Genomic DNA, 23,536 nt, shown 5'->3' on the forward strand with positions numbered 1-23,536 from the left:
AGATGCAGGGTGGACTTAAATCCTTTATCCTTGACAACTGACACTTCTTCAGTTTTCACAAACCTTGTCAGTGTCACATCTGAAGCAATAACATGAATGGCGAAGTCCATGGATCAGTCTACATTCTGCCTAGCAACTACACTGTGATCTGTTTGGTGGAATCAGTTCCCCCAATGACTAGTCACAATTCTATACATACACATCTCTGTTCCCCAGCTCTCTTATTTGGTCCCAAAGGTCTCTCTGCTAAATCTCATCTTTAGGATCTACAACAGCCTAGGCATTATCAGATGAAATAGCCCCATCATAATCTCATGCTCTTCTGAGTTTTGGCTAATTCCTTTACAAATAACCTTGAGTCGTCTGTATGTCCTCTCCTCATATCTTAGGAGAGAATCTCACTTTCCCCTTCAACCCCTCCCCCACAAATATTATCTTTTGCTGTCTTCTGGGTGGTTATGTTTAATCTCAGGATTAAGCAGAAGCCCGTAGTTTGCCTTGAACAGCTTATCAGCTTCCAAGAGACATTTACAAGGAGAGAAAGGCTCTGGTTTTGATAGCAGTAATTGTATTTAGCTTGTAAGATACAAGGCTATTTATCTCGTGTCTGGGAAATCACAGAGGAGGGAAGAATGGAGAATGCTGGCTGATAAAAAAAACTAAATAGAATTAAAAAAATAAAAAAGGAAGTCAAGAAGAAAAGAAACAACTTCCCCACGGCACCCCCAAGTGGGAAGATGCTCTAAGAAATGGACTAACCATTGTATAAAATACAACTCTTTTGGAAAAAGAGATAAAAGAGGAAGGCGTGAAGTGAACAAGAGCTGGATGAAAAAGGAGACATCTTCAAGGAAATTAGAATTCAATGCAGTTCAAACTCCATGAATCTTTGCTGCCTGGTTTGTAGCAGCATTTGACCCCAGTTTTTGAGCTGCAAAGAACAGACACTTCCTTCACAATGCTGAGGCTTGCTCCCGCTTGCTCCTGGGACCTGATTTAAAATTGCTAGCTGGAGAGGGGAATGTTTATGTTATTTACTTTTGCATTTATATCCCACCTGCCTTTCATAAAATTCCACAAATGGGGCAGTGTTCCATCTAGGAATCAACCATACTTATGTCTGGTCAGTGCCTGGATGGGACATTGTCTCGGAACTTCAACCTCATTGTTGCATCACTTGGGAAGACAGGCGAACTAATGGCAGTGTACTGGAAGAAGCAAAATGAAAAAATTCCTTCCAGTAGCACCTTAGAGACCAACTAAGTTTGTTGTTGGTATGAGCTTTCGTGTGCATGCACACTTCTTCAGATACAGTGGAACAGAAGTCACCAGACCTTTATATATAGTGAGAGGGTGGGGAGGAGCATTACTCAGAAGGGTGGTGGGAATGGGTGATTGGCTGATAGGTGTGGCAAACCTGTTGATGACTGTTAACGACTGCAATTGGTCTTACAGGAAAAAGCAAGGGGTGAGATGGCTAAAAATAGCTTTATCATGTATAATGAGATAAGAAGCCAATGGTCTTAGTTGGTCTCTAAGGGGCTACTTAGTTGGTCTCTAAGGGGCTCCTGGAAGGATTTTTTTTTGTTTTGTTTTGACCAACACGGCTACCTACCTGTAACTGGAAGAAGCAAAGATCACCAGTGTCGAAGCCATGATTCTTCAACATCAACTTCGTTGGACTGGTTACGTTGTGCGGATGCCTGATTATCATCTTCCAAAGCAACTACAGTGGTACCTCCGGTTGCAGACAGGATCTGTTCCAGAGCTCCGGTTGGATCCTGATGTGTTTGCAACCATAGGGACCGCTTCTGTGCATGTGCACGCGGCGAAACACTTCCAAGTTTGCCGCTTTCTCAACCCAAAGTTTACGTTACCCGTGGGTAACATAAGCCAAGGTGCTACTGTACTCTATTCTGAACTTAAAAATGGAAAGTGTAATGCTGGTGGTCAGTAAGAGGTTTAAAGACTCTCTAAAGGCAAATCTAAAGAAAATGTAGTATAAACACCAGCAACTGGGAAACACTGGCCTGTAAGTGCTCCAAAGGTGTCATGGACTTTGAAGATGTTTGAACTCAGGACGAGAGGGAGAAACATACTAAGAGGAAGGCACGCTTGGCAAATCCACACCGTGATCAACTCCCACCTGGAAACCTATGTCCCCACTGTGGAAGGACGTGTGGATGCAGAATTGGCCTCCATAGTCACTTACGGACTCACTGTTAAAACCATGTTTATGGAAGACAATCCTACACGGCGTTGAGTGATCGCCAAAGAAGAAGAATGTATCATTTGCTTTTCAGGCCACGCCCTTGGACAATATCTTGGGTGTGGAGAGGTATGGAGTGAACCCAATCCTAAACAAACTTTTTTTAAAAAAAATAATTTTTATTAACCGGCCAATCAAATCAAATTAAATCAAATTAAATCACATCACATAAATTCCGAATTACAAAGCCGAATTTTAAATTTTGTTGGGGGAACCATATTTCAAGATCCTAAACAAACTTATTAGGGAATAAGCCATGCTGGACTTCCATACCAGTAAGCATGCTTTAGTTCATGCTGCAGACTTTCCCTTGGATCCCTTGAGTGATCAATATAATTGGCATTGGGAAGGAATATTCTCCAGACTGGCAATGACCCTGGAAGGTTTCTGCTTTCCTCTACAATATGCAGTTTGGTTCGTTCACATGAATCCTTTCAAATATTTGCTCCATAAATGCCTTTATGCCAGGGATGGGGAAGCTATGGCTCTCCAGATGTTGGGCTCCAACCTTTTAGTTCCAGTCAACGTGGTTAATGATCAAGGATGATGGGGATTGTAACTCAACAACATCTGGAAGGCCACAGTTTTACATAATATTGCTTGCCTGCAGGCAGAAGTTCAGTGAGAGAGCAAATATATCACATGCAAAGGGGCAGGTTCAGTCCCTGGCATCTTCAGTCAGGGCTGGGAGTGATCCCTGCCAGCAGTCTGGAGGAAGTGTAGTCAATACGGAACTAAATGGGGAATGCTTTGAGTCAGTATGGCAGCTTTCTGTGTTCCTATGTTCACCATGGCATGAATTTCATAATCCAGTGACTGAAGTCCCTTGGAAGCTTATCAGGAGTTCGTCAGTCACATCAGTAATGAAGGCAAATGGCACAAAATATGTTTTATATACCATAGCAAAATATCCCCATAATGTGCAGCTCCAGAGGAGTGTTTGGTGTGTCTTGGTCCAGCAATTAGAGATGACTCAAGCATTGCATCATAGGCAGTAAATGCTTTTTAAAAACTACATAGAAAGCCACATTCAAGCATTATATTAACAGATTTTCCTCAACAATTCTACATTTGTTTTTCTTGCAAAACATACCTTTTCAGGTGTATTTTATTTTACTTTATTTTTTAGCCCAGAGCTGCACCACAACATTTTGAGATAAGTGCAAAATTCAAAGGGTTATTAAGTTCTGAAGGATTGCTGTGTTCCCATGGGAATTCACAAGGTTCCAATTAGTCAGGCTTCCCTAGACCATATACAGGTTTAGGACCTTACATCAGGTCTGATAACTTTCAGTATAGCCCAGTACTGTCTTCTTCAACTGGCAACAGTTCTCGAGTCTTTTGCAGAGGACTTCCCCGTGACCTGGAACATCTTGTTAACTGGAGATGTCAGTGATAGAACCTGAAGCCTTCTGCCTGCTGATCTGCAACTGTGCCATGGTCCCTTTCTTACCACCTTGTGGAAAACTGGGCCAATTAACTAATTAATAACAGCATCACTTTCTTTGCTAGCATGGCTAACTGGTTGTGATGGAGTCAGATGAAGCAGGATGACTCCCTACAGAGTAAGGTTTTTTGGGGTGTCTTTTTTAAAAACTAAATACAAGCTTTGAAAACAAGTGTTTCTTTAAAAGGCAAACAGCTTCTCTGAAGCACAACACTAATTATTACAGGTGGTTTGGTTTCCACTAGAGCTCTGTCCAACCCCTCCCTCCCTCACCTCTTTATACAATCTTCCTACTGCTCTGAAGGATGCTCAGGCATCCAATGGATGAATAAACATACAGAATGTGAAGTTCGTTTTAATGTACATTCTGGCAAAGCCCCAGATGTATTTTGTAAGCAAACAGAGCAAGACAGAAAGGGGTGAGGGAGCCTCCTGTCTCAGAAGTAACTGAAACCTAGGTACCTATCTTATGTCCGTGTCAAGGCAAGAGATTTATTTTTAACACTTCTAACCATCTTGGATTCTTTCCTTACTTGAGGATTCAGGGGTGGGGTTTTTTTTTTAAAAGTCCTTTTTTATAGTGAAATGTCCAAAACATGACAGTCTTTGCTGTATGCAATAAAAGCATGCCAGAAAGAGGCTTCAGCGACTTGTATTAGCACCCATCAGGAATGTAGTTGGTAGATGAGACAACATTCTCCAAATCACAAAGCAGTCTTGGAGAAATCACTCAGTACTAGGAAGCCTACAAGTTATTCCACTTTATTCTCAGACCACGTGGGTGTTGCATGAATTCTCACATGGGAGGGCAATATGAGAACAGGTGAGAGACAGGCATATAGTCATCTGCTTCAATTGTGTTGCTATTTTTGATCCATGCATTTCCCCATTACTGTTACTAATGTCTGTCGGGAGCACATATATAAAAATAATCATTAGACTCATAGAATGTTAAGAGTCAGGTCATTTAGTCCAATGTGCAATGCAGGAATCTCAGCTAAAGCATCCATGATTGTGACTTCCGGGGGCGGCGCGAACGGCAATGGCGGTCCTCTTCTGAACGGGAGAGGAGGCTCCGCAGGCAACGGGTCGTCCGCTACGGCGAAGCGGAGACCCACTCTGGAAAACCCCAGGCGGCAAGAGCCTGGGGTCTTGAGGCTCGGTGGGCGCCTGGAGCGACCCTCCAAGTGCAGAAGGAACCCCGTAAGGGGCTCCGGAGCGCGGAGGGGGGTTGCGGCGCTGTGAGCTGTTTCACAGCCTGAGGAGTGAAGCCGCGCTGCTACTGTCGGTGAGCGCTGATCCCTTTTCCTGCTAAATTACGGATTCGGACGAAAAAGCAACTAACTTGTGAGTAAAAGACTGAGTCACTTGAATTTGAGACTTTGAAAGAAAAACTTAAATTGGTTTGAACTTGGCTGAAAGCGGAGAGACGTGGAAGCAGGAAGTCCGTCTTCCGCAGCCATTGAACTTGAAAAAAAAGCAATCAGCTGGAGGAGTGGAGGCTGAAAGAAAGACTCTAAGTTTTTACAGATCTAAGCATCTATTGAACCATTTTAAAGTAAAGACTTTAAGCTAAAGATTTGGGATTTTTATTTGCATTTGACTTTCCTCCTTTTATTGGATTACAAATCAGAAGGTGAAACCCAGAGTCAGGAGCTGCCTGAGCACTAAGGGAGCTGTCAGCACTGCAGATTTGGATACTGTATATTGGAACTTGAAACAATCTGAGGGTATTGAGACCTTTTAAATTTGAAACATTCTTTTGGAGATAAATAAGCACTGTCTGCAATAAAGTGACCATTTATAAACTCTGCTAAACATTGTATTTGAAGGTTCTTGGACATTAAATTAGACTCTGAAAGACAGATTAAGCTCCCTCTAGAGGATTGGATTAAAACAGTGACTTTACATGTACTTTTTACTTTCGATTCCCTTGCTGTTTGCTTGCTCTGGACCCTTCCATTCCCATGGGAATAACTCAGTGTGACCTTGACTGATAGATAACGTTGGAATGAGTGGCACAAGAAAAAGAGGGAGAGCTAAACAAACAACTTTAACAACTCTAACCTCAGCCTCACAGACACGTAGATCATCTGTGCCTACTTTGCCCTCAGAAGTGGAGGGAGAGGGCGAAGCAGAGCAGTTACAATTGGAAGATATGGCCTCAGGAGCATCTGTTTCTGTTCTAGACAAAATTTTTGAAAAATTGGAAGCTTTGGACAAGAAAGCAGATGCGCAATCAGCAAAGATTGATAAAAACACAGAATGTCTAAATAAATTAACCACACAAGTGGCACAGAATGCACTAGCAATTGGACAGTTAACGGAGGCCTCAGCAGAAAATCGGAAATTGGCTGAGGACACCAGACAAAAATTTGAAAATTTAGAGCAAGAGGTAAGACCACTCACTAAACAAGTCGGGGAACACCAGATTTATCTCTCTATGATAGAACTGCGAAACCGTGAGAATAACTTAAGGATTAGATCACTACAAGAGGCAGAAGAAGGGCATCTAACTGAGTTTTTGACCAAAGAATTCTCCAAGTTCTGGAACTTGGAAGAAAAGGACTTTAAAATTGTGTCAGCTTTCAGACTTGGAAGATTTATAAAGAAGGAGAGGCCCAGAGACTGTTTGATAACATTGAGATCAAAGGAGGAAAGGGATAAGATTTTGGGACTACATTTTGTAAAATCACTGGAGGTTTTGGATAGAAGAATTGAAATTTATAAAGATATCCCAAGACTACTGCTTGATCTTAGAGCCGCCTATTCTGAACTTGTTAAACTACTAAGGAGCAACGCAATTCCATTCAGGTGGGAATTTCCCCAAGGAATATCTTTTACCTTTAGAGGGAGAAAGGTTAAAGTGAGAACACCGGAAGAGAGAGACAAATTCTTGACTACATACGGAGAGGACCTTCAAAAAGGAATTGAACTACCTTCTGGGCCTGAGGCAACGCCAGTACCAACATCAGCATCTGTGGAACCTGAAGACCCTGAGAAGATACCACCCCTTGAAAAATAACCAGATAGTCCAGGATGTCTCTGCAACTGTTGAGCTGGAATATTAATGGTTGTAACATTCCGGAAAAAAGGAAGAAAATATTTCATATATTAAAAAAAGAACAATTGGACATTATTTGTTTACAAGAAACACATGTGACGAGGCTCCACAGAAAAGTGTTAATAAATAAAAGATTGGGCCAGGAATTTGTATCGTCCGACAAAGTGAAGAAGAGAGGTGTGGTGATATATGCAAAAGAGAGCCTGTCACCTAAATTCCTATTTAAAGATGAACATGGAAGAATTTTGGCTATTGAGATACAACATCAAGGAGAGAAACTGCTGATATTAGGAATCTATGCACCTAATGAAGGGAAATCGGAATTCTACAAGAAGTTGCAGGAGACAATGCTGGACTACCTAGACTATAACAACATCATAATGATGGGAGATATGAATGGGGTCGTATCAACTAACATGGACAAGTCACAAAGTCAAAATGTTACAAAAGACGGCAGACTACCTAAAACCTTTTTTGAAATGACTGACAATATGGATTTGATTGACATTTGGAGGACAAAGAACCCACTAGGAAGAGAGGGAACATTCTTTTCTGAAGCCCAACTGACCTGGACAAGAATCGACCAAATATGGATCTCCAGAGGCCTGGCACCTAAGGTCAGAAAAGTGGAAATCTGCCCAAAGACCTGCTCCGACCATAATGCAGTAAAGATGGATATGACATTATTACCAACTGGATCCTTCAGATGGAAGATGAATGACAATTTGTTTAGAGATCAGGAAATTACCAAGAAGGCCCAAAAAGTCTTGAAGGACTACTTTGAGATAAATATGAATAACATGGTGGAAAAAAGAATAATCTGGGACGCAAGTAAAGCTGTAATGAGGGGATTCTTGATACAACAGAATGCAGTAAAGAAAAGAACACAAAATGAGAAAAAAGATAAGATCTTGGAAAAAATAAAAGAATTAGAGAAGAAATTAAGAGTGAATCCGAAGTCACAGCCAACTCTGAGAGAAATTAAACTTTATCAAACACAATATTCTAAATTGATAAATCAGGAAATTGAATGGAAGGTTAAATTAATGAAACAAAAAACGTTTGAGTCGGCGAATAAATGTGGAAAACTGCTAGCTTGGCAGTTGAAGAGAAGACAAAGATTAAATATTGTTACTAACTTAGAGGTTGATGGAAAAAACATCCAGAATCCAGTGGACATTAGAAAGTGTTTCCAGAGATACTTCAAAAAATTATACACCCAAGGGCCGCAAGATGATGCTGAGATTAAACAATTTCTGGTAAAAAACGGCCTATCTAAATTGTCACAAGAAAATAGGACAATCCTGAATTCTAAAATAACACGACAGGAGATCGAACAAGCTATCCAGAACATGCAACTTGGCAAATCTCCAGGACCAGATGGGCTGACCTCCAAGTACTATAAGACATTAAAAGACTATTTGATACAACCTTTGATGGAGGTCAGCAATGAAATTATGGAGGGGAAGAGGGCACCGGAGTCGTGGAAGGAAGCGTTTATCACATTAATACCAAAGTCGGAAGCTGAAAAGACACAACTTAAGAACTACCGTCCCATCTCTCTTTTAAATGTGGATTACAAAATATTTGCAGACATTTTGGCAATTAGATTTAAAAAAGTTTTAAATGAAGTAATTCATAAGGACCAGGCCGGCTTTCTCCCAGGAAGACATCTGTTTGCTAATACAAGGAACATTATTGATATCTTGGAACTTTTGCAAACAGACATAAATACAAAAGCAGTCCTAATTTTTATAGACGCGGAGAAGGCCTTTGACAATATCTCCTGGAAATTTATGATGGGAAATTTAAAAGAGATGGGAGTGGGACGGGGTTTTGAGAATGGGATTGGGGCAATATACTCAGAACAGAAAGCTAAACTGATAGTTAATAATGTGGTTACAGAAGAGTTTAAAATTGAAAAAGGGACACGACAAGGTTGCCCTATTTCCCCTTTGTTATTTATTTCGGTTCTGGAAGTGCTATTAAACATGATTAGAGAGGATCGGTTGGTGGAAGGAATTCAGGTCGGTCAGAAACAATATAAATTAAAAGCTTTTGCAGATGACCTGGTTTTGACCCTGCAGAAGCCAGAGCCCAGTACGAAAAGAGTATTACAACTGATTAATGATTTTGGTCGGGTGGCTGGATTTAAACTAAATAAACAGAAAACTAAGGTTTTGGGGGAAAATTTGACTGATACAGAGTCAGAACGGTTTCAGAATGAGACGGAACTTAATGTGGTTAAAAAAGTAAAATACCTAGGGGTAAACATAACAGCAAAAAATCTAAGTCTATTTAAGGACAATTATGAAAAATGTTGGACAGAAATTAAGAGAGACTTTGATAGTTGGTCAAAATTGAAACTTTCTTTGTTAGGCCGAATTGCTGCTATCAAGATGAATGTATTGCCAAGGATGTTGTTTCTATTTCAAACACTTCAGGTCTTGGACAAAACGGGGTGCTTTCAGAAGTGGCAGAGAGACATTTCTAAGTTTGTCTGGCAGGGCAAAAAGCCCAGAATTAAGTTTAAGATATTAACTGATGCAAAACAAAGAGGGGGCTTTGCCCTGCCAGACTTAAAGTTGTATTATGAAGCCGCAGCGTTCTGCTGGCTAAAAGACTGGCTACTTCTTGAGGACACTGATGTGTTGGATCTGGAAGGGTTTAACAATGCTTTTGGATGGCATGCATATTTATGGTATGACAAGGTTAAAGCAAATAAGGCCTTTAAGAACCATATTGTCAGAAAATCATTGTTTAATGTCTGGACAAAATATAAAGACTTGCTGGAAAATAAAACACCAAGGTGGCTTTCACCTTTGGAAGCCAAGGCCCGAAAAAGACCCAATATGGAGGCTAAATGGCCAAAATATTGGGAAATATTAGAAAAGGATGGAGACAATTGGAAATTGCAGAGTTTGGAGAAAATGAAAGACAAAGTGCGAGATTGGTTACATTACGCTCAGATTAAAGAAGTTTTTAAAAATGATAAGAAACTAGGGTTCCAGGTGGAGAAATCGAAATTAGAAACAGAATTGTTAGAACCAAAGATTAAGGTACTTTCAAGGATGTATAACTTGCTGTTGAAATGGAATACACAAGACGAAACGGTTAAATCGGCTATGATAAGGTGGGCACAGGACATTGGGCATAATATCATGTTTGAGGACTGGGAGAGGTTGTGGAGTAATGGATTGAAATTTACTGCATGTAACGCTCTGAAAGAAAATGTAATGAAAATGATTTATAGATGGTATATGACCCCAGTCAAACTTGCCAAAATTTACCACCTGTCTGACAATAAGTGTTGGAAATGCAAAGAGTGTGAGGGAACGTTCTTCCACCTCTGGTGGACTTGCCCTAAAGTGAAGGCGTTCTGGGAAATGATTTATAATGAACTGAAAAAGGTATTCAAATATACCTTCACTAAGAAACCAGAGGCTTTCCTTTTGGGTATTGTCGGCCAAGGGGTGGCAAAGAAGGACCAGACATTTTTTATGTATGCAACAACAGCAGCAAGGATACTTCTCGCAAAACATTGGAAAACTCAAGATCTACCCACACTGGAAGAATGGCAGATACAACTGATAGACTACATGGAACTGGCTGAAATGACCGGCAGAATCCGTGACCTGGGAGAAGAGAGGATTGAGGAGGACTGGAAGAAATTTAAGAACTATTTACAAAAGTATTGTAATTTGAGTGAATGTTAAATAAGATGCTAGATCAAAATAACTGAGCACCACTAAATCTAGAAGTTTTTAAGAAAATAAGTAAGACTGTGAAATTTAGCTCCTTCTGAGAATTATAAGATTATGAAATATAGAAGGGATATAAGAATTTAAATAAGATGATAAATTGCTGACAAAACGTTACAACGATGAAAGTGGGAGCGGGAGATGTGAGGAAGTCCAAAGAAAATGTGAAAATATGTTAAGATGAATGTTACATTGTTTATTATGTCTATTTTTATTGTAAAACCTAATAAATTGCTTTAAAAAAAAAAATAAAGCATCCATGATTGTTCCTCTGGGACAATGGACACACACAGCCAACGACTGTTCTGCAGTCGCAAGTTATGCTCCACAGGCATATCTTCCAGAAGCTAATAGGCCCTCCCATTACAGTATTTAAAACTATCTGTCCCTTCACTGTTGTTACTCCCCCATCTCTGGGTTTTCTTCTGTCTTGAAATAAGTGGCTGAGCCCCATTATTCTCTTCTACTCACTCAGAGGTTCCTCATTTAAGCATTTTCACAAGACCAGAAAGCTCACTTAGTGGCATTAGGATAAAATAGATGCTTGTAGTTTAAGCAGTGTGGCATTTAAGGCAGCGGATGTATGTGACACAGATCCATTCTCGCAATGGCTATTGTATGGGTGAAGCCATTAATCACACTGAAAATGCTTAATAGGGATAAAACCAGCATTGAAGATTCAGGTATGGGGGTCTACCAAGACTCATCAGCTGTTTTAAGGGTCATTGAAGAGATTGTCTCTACATGGTAAATTCTAATTCTGCTTGTGACTCTCTTTAATGTTCTGCTTAACCCGTCACTTTTGAAACATTTGTAATCGCTTTGTGTTTGAAGCATCTTTGTAGAATTAGCAGTTAGCCAAACTCTACTGAAAATAAATTACTTTGGGGTTATTCATGAACATTCACTGAAATGTCTAGAGGTTCTTTAATTACCTGGCTATATTCACAAAACCCAGAAACCGAAACAGCAGACTGTAGTGTTCCAGTTTAAATTATCCAAATTGTTTGATTATCCACATTCACCATACACTACTATGTAGCCGCAGTTTAATATAGCCCTATGTAACTAGCACCCCTGCTTGTTTGAACTTCTAATTATCCATATATTTCGGGTGTTCCCACCCTTACCAAGCCATTTAAATTACATGAGGTTGCATTGTGTATCCCTGTTTATAAAAAAAAATGGAATGTAAGTAAGTCCTTTGCGGCATGAAATTTCAGCATAAAAAAATTCTTAGCTCCAAGGAGTGAGCTGGATGCTCTGGTCTGTAATTGGATAGATGAGCCACAATTGTGGAGGGTTGGTTTGTTTGTTTTAAAAATTCATAGGAGTATTAGAGGGATTTATTTGAAACCTACTTTAGAAGAGGAAAAGTGCAATAACATAAATCTAATATCTATTTTAGTTCCCCAGTTTTCCATATCACATGGTGGATTTCTTGTTGACTAATATCATATGCGAGGGATGCGGGTGGCGCTGTGGGTTAAACCACAGAGCCTAGGGCTTGCCGATCAGAAGTTTGGCAGTTCAAATCCCTGCGACGGGGTGAGCTCCCATTGCTCGGTCCCAGTTCCTGCCCACCTAGCAGTTCGAAAGCACATCAAAGTGCAAGTAGATAAATAGGTACCACTCCAGCGGGAAGGTAAACGGCGTTTCCGTGTGCTGCTCTGGTTTGCCAGAAGCGGCTTAGTCATGCTGGCCACATGACCCGGAAGCTGTACGCCGGCTCCCTCGGCCAATAAAGCGAGATGAGCGCCGCAACCCCAGAGTCGGCCACGACTGGACCTAACGGTCAGGGGTCCCTTTACCTTTACCTAATATCATATGCAGCGGTTTAGCTGACAATGAACTTCATAACTACCACACTTTCCACAAATTATAAAATTTTGGTTTGCAAAAAATGCAACCCCCCCCCCCCAAAAAAAACCAGTTTGCACAAAATGATTGCCGAGGTATCCATTGTCCATTGGATTCTTTAGAATATGAATGAAGAGCTTGTAGCCCAACAACTTATCTAGCTTAAATTGGACTCACTATCATTTTGTGATGGCTATCTTCCCTTGGAGAGCTGGAAGGTCAACCTATAGCTGAGAACGGTGGCAATCCTCAGCCTCCTGCCTTCTGAAGCAGAAGCAGCAACAGAATTACTTCTTCAAAACATTTTTAGTCTGGTAGGTGAAACAATGCAGCACAGTGACATTTACAAATTTCTCCTGAGCGCCAGAATTTGGTACCATCTAATTTATGAACAGCTTCTACAGTACAACAAATTATAGGATGCATCCTGAACTTTCCTCTCTCTTTTTCTGTTTGGGCTGCACGCTGCATATCAATAGAGTAACCAAATAAAGCGACAGTTACTTAATTGGTGGAGGGCAATTTTAAATTGGTATACTGTGAGTAAAGGACATATATCCATACTTTTTAGGCTAACTGGGAATGAAAAGGAAACATTGACATTTTCCTTTGATAACCAGTGGTATCTTTTTGATTATATAATTGGTTTCCTTCAACTGAGGTGATATACAGATTTATTTAAATTTGATTGAAATGTGTATGTGTGATCTCGGCCAAATAGATACCCTTTGACAGTCAACTTAAGGAAGAATCATCTCCTCTAAAGGCTCTGCAGCCTCTGAATCTGTGAACATCACTGCTACCCACAGAGTACTTTAGGATTATTTGAGCTAAGATGCATTTACAAAGGTATATTTTATGAGAAAAATTATCCAACAGGCAAATTTTCATGCTGATATTTCAAATTTATTTAGAATTTGAAAATTAATGCAGAAAAGGATAGGAGCAGACTTAGAGATGAAACTGTGTGAAATTGATTCGTACCTGCAAAGCTGCTGATGGCTGTAGCATGGCTAATAGGAGAACTCTTAGGCCAATGATAGATTAAGTCAAATGGTGAGAGGAAAATGGGGTATTTCTATGAGTTTAGCATTGTCTGGGAATAAAACACTGGATTCTTAGCACAAACTATTAAGGCAAAGTTTTCTGCTTTCTGTTCTGATTTTCAGTGAGTGTGTATCTCATCTCTGTGAAACATATTGTAGTCCACCCTTGCAATTTCAGAAGGAAGCTCCCAATACGGCACAAACCATAGATAAAGATCCCTTTATATTCACTGTTACTTTGGCCTGCAAGCATGACAACACATTATGGAGGGAGAAAATACAGTTAGAGAAGGTTCTATTTATTGTTCCTGAATTAAGATGTGATTAATAAAATAATTTCCTTAGGGGTGCCAATTCATTAAATTTTATTTTTTAAAAGTAATAATAGTCAATTAACTGTGCTCTTTCAATCAAACAACAAATTAATTGAAGAACAAAACTAATAAACAGGAAACTCAGTATACCCACAATAAACAGAAGATGCCCTCGACTGGCAATCTCTGCATCTTCTTTCTTTGCCCAACTAGCAGTATTTCCTGCTTATCCCACCGCACCATCTTGGTTCAGCAATGCATTTACTAGCCAACAGATTTCTTCAGCAGCGGGAACGGAAGAGTAGCACAGCAAAGCGAGGCAAGTTTAAGGGGAAGGAGCAATCCGGAAGCCCTAGATAACTTAACAGGAAACCACTGCTAAATGTCTCCATTAATTGCATGAATCAGATAGTGTTGCTTTTCAGTCCTATGGGTGATTAAAGGGAAGGCAGCTAAAAAATAAAATTAAAAAATCATTTTAAAATTTTGTGCTACTGAAATTCCAAGCACCAATTTCTGGTGGTGACACTGCAACAGGAAACTTTCCCAAGAAGGAAGAAAAGCAACAACAAGCAGTGCCAATGTTAATGATCAAGAGTGTTCACGATATATTAAATTTATTGTAGCTCCTCCTTCCCAGATGTCATATGCTACACCCCATTTTCATTGATTCAGAAAAGCCACAAGTAGCAATTGTATGTTTGTCAAAACCATTTGGGGAGCAGTCTACAACTTACATGGCAAATGTTCTTCCCAACTTCCTACAGGAATAGTCCAGAGTATACAGATTATGAGAAGAGCCAATGCTTTTTTTCTGGGGGTATGCAGGGGTACACATACCCCTAAACATTTTGTGAATCTAAGTTTGGCCTCATTGAAGGGCAGTATTTCAATATGAGTTGGAAAATGGGAGTACCCCTAAACATTTTTTTAGAAAAAAAAAAGCACTGGGTAGAGCTACTTTTGTTACTTTGTCTCTGCAGAATCAGATTATATTCAGAGGTTCCAACATTTGACATGTGTATGTTGTTGTTGTTTTTTGACACATTACATGCACTTCATATGTGTGCCACTCCTTAAAATATGGATGTTCCACAAAAAACCTTATACCCAACGTGGTGAACATGATCTGATTATTTCAGCTTTTACAAACTGAGAGAAATTTTGTTCAGCTCTTTGTTCCTCCAGGTGGAGCTGTTAATATTTGTACGCTGTGCGCCAATATACTGTGCGGCTCCTGTATTAAGGCACAAGGTTAATACCTTGAGAGAATGAGAGAGAAAGATTTCTCAGTTAGACATTTACCTGAAGGATAGTGTTCATTCACTGGCCAACCATCTACCTGAAGAGTAGCATTGCCACCATTTCGGGTAAAGCGTACGACGTGATATTTGCCATCATTGACTGGGGTGCTTTCTTCTTTGATCGAGATATCTACTGTTCCAATGTTGAAAACTACACCAATCTTGCCTTGTTCCTATGAAGAAAAGAACAGACAGAATAATAATAATTTTTTTAAAAAAACCTTTTGAATTCAGATCCCGCTATGAAATAGAAAGCTGGTCCACTAAATAATGGACCCATTATATGTATTATATGTATTTAGGGAAGAGCTTCATTAACTGGGCATTGCTAGTTCATACAAAGGCAATGTGTGTCATGAGAACAACATATTTGAAAAAGGACAGCTTCTCCAGTTGAGTAAAATTGCCATTATCCATACTAGGATCCTGGTGTTGAACTAGATTTTAATCCCTTTATGTTTCTAAAGCGAGAGATGGAAACTTCATGTATCTCACAGAGGAACTGGGCCTTTAGTGTCATCGCCCCAGTCCTGTGGAACACCCTGCCAATTAAGATTCAGCAGGCAACATTTAAATGCCTGCTGAAAAAAGATTCTGTTCTGCCAGGCCTATGCAGGCAGTTAAGAGTACATCATTCAGAATGGTCTATTGATGTTTGTTTTTGTTTTTATTTATTTTCATTTTTGACTTGTGATAGGCAACTGGGTGCCTTCCAGATATTGCTGGACTACAACTCTCCCTGAACATTGGCCACACTGGCTGGTACTGATGGGAGTTGAAGGCTAACAGCATCTGAGTGTGCCATCTTGGCTACACCAGCAGTAGATAAATCCAGCAAATCTCCAGAGATTCAATAAAATGGTTTGGTCGACTGCTTCAGAAAGTAAAAATGAGGAGTCAGTGAGTGCAAATACAAGGTGCATTTGATGTAGTGTGTCACAACTTGAGCAGACTTGAGATAAGCCATGGTAGAGTTGGAGCTGCATCAAATTAACTTAGAACCAAGTCATTTGCATAATTGCTGTTGTTTTAACTTGAGATTGAAAACAAATGTCGCCCGAATATAAGATTTTACATGGAAATGAACATCTGCTTCACAATCTCAAACAAGCTGGGTTTGGTCCCAGCCCACAGTTCCTTCTGCCATACACAAGTCTCCGAGCATCAAAGAGAATAATAGCAAACTGAACTGCAATGTTGCAACAGCCAACTGTGAGAGCCAGAATGACTTACATGAGTGCCAAAAAAGGGAAACCTGAACATGTAAGGACAGAAAAGATAGGGTTGCTAGCTTCCTATGAGTGAATCCAACTGCCCCTGCTGATGCCCAACTGGCACACTGTTGAAGTTACACTGTGCTGTAGAGACTTACAGCAGAAGCCTTGAACTACACCAGAAAGGATAGGGTAAAGTGTGTTTATTATTCGCTGACTCATATAAGGACCCTTAGCTTAGTTGCAGGGCACATGCTGTATATGCAGAAGGTCTCAGATTCTGTGTCTCACATCTCCAGTTAAAAGGATCCAGGACCAGGTGCTAAGACTCTGCCTGAGATCCTGAAGTATGGACCACTGACATGACAAGGCAGCTAGATTCCTATCAGCCAAAGGCAGCCACATCTAACATGAACAGCCAGAATAGGCTGTGCACCACTACCCCAGAAATAGGTTTCCAACTGTAGATGGAAGTAACTTCATAATTTTAGATCAGCGATCACAGAAGCTTGTGAGTATATCTCTGTAAAGCAGAGGTTTTCAACCTTTTTGAGTCCATGGCTCACTGTTCTTTCTGTAGCACCCCTGTGGGGCTCAGGCGCCCAGTTATGTCACCCCTTGTCTGCAAAGCTGGCAACCTCTCACCCTTTTTCCAACACCTTCCCTTGTGGAGTGTTTCCCCTGTCTCCTCTTCTTGGGAGTCCTCTGGGCAGCTGCTGCTGTCCCTGGTCTCTGAGTTGCCCCCCTGCCCAAAGAAGGGTGCCTCGCAGAGGCACCATCCGCCTGTGGAGCTTATAGCCAGGGCTGCTGCAATAAACAGCTGTTGAAGCCTTTGAGAGGCAGAGACACATGAGAGGGCTTCAGAGGAGGGAGGGGAGGAAAGAGGGACAGAGGCTAATGTTGCCTGCGGCACCTCTGAACACCATTCAAGGCACCCCAGGGTGTCACGGCACACTGGTTGAAAACCACTGCTGTAGAGAATTATGAGAGAGAGATGAATAAGCAATCATTACAGGTGAATTCTGTGCTATACACTTGGTGATATCTTAAAACACCAAATGCAATTGTACCAACTTTCCCCTCCCTCCCTCCCTTCTTTCCTGCTTCCAATAGCTTGTATATGTAATTACAAACCATAGGAGCTAACACCTAGGGGCTGAGGAGTCTTCAGCCCCCCCATAAAATAGTTGAGCCCCCTCCCCCCCAGTTGATGGGCATTGCCATTCAAATAGTGTCCATACAGGACAGGGCTTACTTGAGCCTCCACAATATTTTATTCAAGTTGTCACCCCTGTTACAAGCCTAACAAACCATATTTGTATGACCCCTAATGATTACTGAAGATTATTATCCTGTTTTTCTGGGGGGGGTGTAAGCAACCAAAAGAGCAAATATACCACCAGGAGTGAACTCATAGCAAAATGTATTGCTTGTAAATAGAGTAAAATGGTAGACCCAGCACCCGGATTCTGTTCAAATCCTGGAACAGCTTCGAAACCCTTTGCTTCGAGTCTCTTAAAACACTTCCAAAAGCAGAAGCTGAGTGAACAGCTTGGTTGTCTGCATCCCAGACATGAAGAAAATCTCAGTTGTCATTTATTGGCCAATCACATTCTTCTGAGGAAACTTCTGCATGCTGTATTTATTCTCCATCAGCATAACTGCACTGCAAGTTTGTAAACTTTGGCGGGGGAAGGCATGCACAAATGCACTGATGGTTACACCACGAGAGGATAAAAACAGCTGTTTTCAAACAGCTGGCTAAAGCTCCGTTTGTGAGAAAAGTCTTCTTACTATTTCCCATTTTCAAGAAAGAAGGTGGTGGGTGTCACGTCTTTCAGCAACCCAGAAGTCATGCTCTCGCTGGGATACAGTGGTGAGAGCTTCATAAGCAAATTGAACTGGCATTGTTTATAATGTTAATCAATGGCACACATTGATCTCTTAACATGAATTACAGGTATAGCAATTCATGCAGGGCCTGGGGAGGTGGGGAACAGGGGATCCCCCACTGCATCATCCTGCTTCTGATGACCAGGAGAAAGACAGGGGAGAAAAGGAAGGTGGGGAAGCAGTTTCCTTTCCTCTCTCTCTCCCCCCCCCCCATGTTTGGCGCTAGGGTTGCCATATTTCAAGAGGTAAAAATCCAGTCACAAAAAGCGTCCAAGCCAGAACCAGAGCCACCCATGCATAAAATACAGGACATTTGCTTGAAAATGTAAAATTCCCCCGGATGGGCATGTAGGACCTTCAAAAGAGGACAAGTCTGGCCATTTCTAGGCTGCAACCCTAGGCTGCACCAGCTCCAACCCTCCAGTAATAAATAACTTTAAAACTTTAAAACTTTACTTATGAAAATAAAGGTTCTCCTCTTCCATGAGTTAACGGTGTTTCCAGACAATCTGATTGTTGAGCATTCATCCTGATTTGTTTGTGGGGAGATTAGACAAAGTCACACAAAACTGGTGCACTGTCGATCTGTGGAACTCCCTGCTGCCAGAAACCAAAAAGGCATTCATTCCTCTTATTGAGTTATTTCGATACCCAATATCTCAATGACAACCAATAGGGCCACCTCTGCAGTTCTTATGACCTAACCTCCAGAGCAGGAGAAAACAGGCTTGCTCCATCTTCCATGTGACAGCCCTTCAGATACTTGAAGATGGCTATCATATCTCCTTTCAGTCTCCTCTTTTCCAGGCTAAGCATACCTAGCTCTTTCAACCACTTCTCATAACTCTTGGTTTCCAGACCCTTGATCATCTTGGTTGCCCTCCTCTGCCCTCTGAAATGTGATGGCAGTGGATCTGCAGAATGCACCCTAACCAGAGCTGTCTGTCTTGGCATATAGTCTCTGTGTGAGTGAGAATTACACTCGGCTCTGGGAGAAATCCTATAAGGACGGACCATCTAGTGCCAGAGGAGATGGGTAAACAGGCCTATCATATTGTCAGAGGTCAATTAGCTGCAATACTGCAGCATAAAGAGGGTGAAGGGGCAAGTGGCTTTTGACAGCATTAATCAATTGGAATTTGCTTTTGGAAGCTGCATGTTGGGCTGAAACTATTTCCAGCCCTCTTTCCTAAAGCAATTCATTTAGTTATGGAACTGGTGGCATAATTATATAATGCATACTGCAAAGTAATATATAGCTGGGGAAAGATGTGTAATAGCTTCTCAGTGTGGTTCATCAGGACCGCAGCTGGGATGCTGCTTTCACTGCTGGACATTTCATTACCAGACAGATATCGACAAACCAAAGGGGTTCCGAGAAAAAACAAGAAAAATGGCCAGGCGATTGCAGAGAATGATTTAAGAAGGAAAATACAGCTATACGAAACTATCATGGCATATAAGCAACTCATTTCAGCACACCAAACAGATCAATTGTCAATCCTCTCCCCGCTCCTGCCTCCCTCTCTCTCACACACACCAGGAAATTATTTGTGGTGTACCTCCTTCCCATGGAATATGCATTGAAAGCATATTTATTTACCCAGCCCTTTGAGTGTTGGGAGTTCTGGAACAGTATGACAGGAATTTGATATGATTTTAATATGGATATGTGTGTGGTTACATAGGAACACCCAGTGTTCCTACCAGAGGAGGGGGGGAATGATGTGCTAGTAAATATAAATAAATAGTACAAAAAATGATCTCTGTGGTCCGCTTGGAGAATCAGTGTAAGTCCTCCTCAGGTGTTTAGGTGTAGCTGTGTGCTGGCTTTAATTATGGAGGGGGCATTCACCCAACCCAGCCACAAGTGTCCCCAAGCATGCTGGTTCTGCTTCTAATCTTTGTATGTTGAACACAGTTGCAATTTCACCCCCATCCTTAGTTCATAATAATATAAAAAAAATTAAATTGTCTTTCAAACATTGCAAAATAAAAATCCTCAGCTCCTGCAGCACATGATCGGTCTCTGAGAAGTCCAACATTCATTTAAGAAATTTTACCACCATTATTCCACTCAGGCAAACTGTAATTTAGTACAGATTCTTTCAGGTTGTAATTGGTTTGAAAGTGCATTTAGTTTGCTGCTTGTTTTTTGGTGAATTGTTCAAGAAATGATCTATGGGCCACTGCTGGATTAGTCCCTTGTTTCTAGTCTAAAATGCTGCGCCAATCTTTGGCCTAAGCATTTCAGAGACTACTCCAATACCCAGCTTGCACTCAAAAGCCACTCTATGCTAAGTTCAACAGCAGGGTTTAAATGAAAAATCATCTGACATCAAAAGCAAAACATTTGTCTGCATGAGCATTTGGAAGCTGACACCACTGCTGTCATAACAATTAGATATCTGATTTGCTTTTCATTGCCTTTCTAATTGGTTGTAGTAGGCTGCCTCAGACTAATGATGAGGTACAATAACTTTTTTCCTTATAAAACAGCACGTAAATAGAACTGATGCTTTATAAGCAACCTTGAAGTCATGCCATTTTCATCAGAAAACTTCAGAAACAACCTCCACCCAAACACCTTTCTTCAATACTTTTAAATAAGAGAGGATGGCTCCTAATATTCTGATTGTAACACGCAGGGAGGGAGGGAAGGAGGAACAAGTACATATTTTATGCAGACCTGGAAAAAATAATTTCATACTTTGGTCCAACGTGCTACATCTGAGCAGAAAAAGCTACTCACACATGCCGTATTGATGGAGCTTGAATATTTGAAGGTTGGGTATTTATCAAAGAGTGAGACAAAAAGTGGCCTTTCCTTTCTTTGACCTTGTTGGTCTGATGTGAGTCGAATACAGCTCACCACATGCTCTAACCTCAGCTTGTCAAATTGTCCTGCCTGCCTAGTTGACTGGGAGAGCTCATTTAAGAGGGGATCAGGTCAGTGGCATGAAATGCAAAGAGAGACACGAGAGAAGGGTGATGAATGGCTCTGACTCCTTTTCAGTCCCATCCTATGCAAGTGAAGGACAGGAGTGGCAAGACTGTGCCAGCAGGAGCACAGGTGTGGGGAAGGAGGAGGAGGGAGCTCAGAAACATTGCAGAGAGAATTGGAAAGCACAGTTCATCTCCTCAGCCTCTGCCTATTTCCTGTGCTCTACAGGCACCAGCTCAATCCCTGATCGTCAGAGATGAGGTCTATATTGTCCACAAGGGCAGCACAAAAGCACTGCTGTTCAGCATCCATTATTTCTGTTGAAATTTGGAGCAGCTTGCATCTGGTGAGGCTGGGCTGGCTGGGGTCAAGCGCTTACTGAATATGTCACACATAAATGTTATATCTGATTTCTTTCTTTCTTTCTTTCAGTCCCTATCACAGCTGTTGGCCTAAGAGCTTGGGTACTTTTTTCTGATGGGGGAAATGCAGCAAATGCAAAGGTCAAAGGGGGGACGGACTAGATTTAGATTTGCCGTACCACTCAAGCACCAGAAAGATTATCTTGTGTGCATCCAAAGGTATTCAAATATAAAAAGCACACATATGCACCCTCACAAACAACATTTGGAAGAAAATAGCTCCAATTTTAGCATTGTCATTTAGCATTATACATGGTGGATGTCTGTGGGAAATTTCCTCCCAATTCTAGTCTCAGAAATGGCGGTGGAGGGCAGAATCTGGACTGGACCTGCAGCAAGGAAAAGGGATAAATAATTTTCCCCACATCCATGGTTCTATTCCAGATCCCCTCACAGTCTCCAGAAACATGCTTTTCCTGTAGCTGTTTAGGCCTCATGTTTAGGATTAGGACTTGCAGGGTGACTGTTCTTCAGTATTTGGGTATCTAAGATCAAAGAAGAGAAGAGTAGTATATTTTTTTTCCTGGGCCGGGGGGAAAGTACTGAGACTGCAGTCCTGACTCTGCTACCTGTGAGTAAAACCTTTTTGCATTCAATAGGACTTACTTCTGAGTAGACATAGTTAGGATTGTGCTGTTCAGGCAGGTTACTAAAGATATCACAGGACATAATTTGCAGGGTTTTACTTCTTTCTTTCTTTTTACACATACACACATACACAGTTTAAATTTTTAAGATTCATTTTGCAGAATCTGCTTTTTACATATGAATGCTAATTAATAACCTGCATCTTATTATAAAACTCCTAGATTTGATTTCCCAAGCTTGCTATGCTGAGAAAGGGTAATGAGTTGTAATTGCTAATGATAATGGTGTTCTCACCCATGGAGCGCTTTGGCGATTTTTCACCATTTAATACCTACTAACATTCTCATGCGATATGCAATCGTTATTATTTCCATCACACAGAAGGGGTCCCAAGAGTGAGGCATCAAGTCCAAGTGAGCCCTTTGGATCGCTCCTTTGGGAAGTGATGATGGCAAGGGCGTTTGGTTGTGGTTGGGGTTGCTCCTAGGTGAGAGATTAGAGCAGCTGGCTGGTGAGATGTGACTTAACCCAGCTTCCACGTGAGAAGTTGAATGCTGGGGAGCTGCGTCTATGGCAAGAGCATGAATGCAGCTCACAAAGGCATATCCAGTGTGATCAGTGGCTATTTGGTGAAATGATGATGATGATGATTTATTATGTTATGAATAATAAGAAAGGATACTAAGACCACTCATGACTGCTGTGGAACCCTGAATCATGCAGTGAATCTCGAAACACAAAACACTCAAGGTTGCTCAAAACTTTTCTCCCTTTGTACATGAGTTTAGATTTTCTCAGGACAAACATGGGATTAATGACAGAATCCTCAAAATGATGAAATCTAGTGACACAAGATACCGTAAGTGAAAATCAAAGCAACACAGCTTCACTGGGAGCAACACGCCACTGTGTGTGTGTGCATGCATGTACACGTACACACACACACCAGTCCCATTGCAATCAATGCTGAAATATCATTGGGAGATGGATGTCGTAAGGGAGCAGGTGGGTGTCAGCAGGGGAACATGCAGGAAGTAGCCACTGGCTAAGAGGCACAATTAAGGACAAGAGGCAGACAGCCTGGATGTCTGGAATCTGAACCAAGGAGCCCATAAAGTCCTCACCCTGCCCATGGGCTGAGTATGAGTCCATGGTCTCGAATGCTACACTCCCTACTGAATTCTGCCACAGCATCCCCATACCCTGGCATGCAATACACACACACAGTGGACATTTGCTAATATAAACTCATGAATCTGCAGCATTTTGAACATGGTGATTTATATATCTGTGCTCCGATGACAAGGTAGCAAGGTGGCCGGGGTGCACTGTTGGCTTGCTGAACCCAGTGGACATTTATATTCATCCCATGGCATGAATGACAAATGATACCATGTCAGCGAATGAAAG

General features: G+C 41.2%; 1 protein-coding gene across 26 annotated transcripts in view; it reads right to left on the bottom strand.

Annotated features, from left to right (window-relative positions):
- The window catches only part of NRXN3 (neurexin 3), a 1,227,884-nt gene that overhangs the window by 157,001 nt on the left and 1,047,347 nt on the right, over positions 1–23,536 (bottom strand). For all 26 annotated transcript variants that reach the window (XM_080973879.1, XM_080973871.1, XM_080973878.1 and 23 more), the window contains one exon: positions 15,067–15,238. In XM_080973879.1, the coding sequence (XP_080830005.1) occupies positions 15,067–15,238 (172 nt within the window). The remainder of the gene's footprint in view (positions 1–15,066; positions 15,239–23,536) is intronic.

Source organism: Podarcis pityusensis (assembly GCF_964106645.2).
Source record: "Podarcis pityusensis genome assembly, chromosome: 1".
Lineage (NCBI taxonomy): Eukaryota > Metazoa > Chordata > Lepidosauria > Squamata > Lacertidae > Podarcis > Podarcis pityusensis.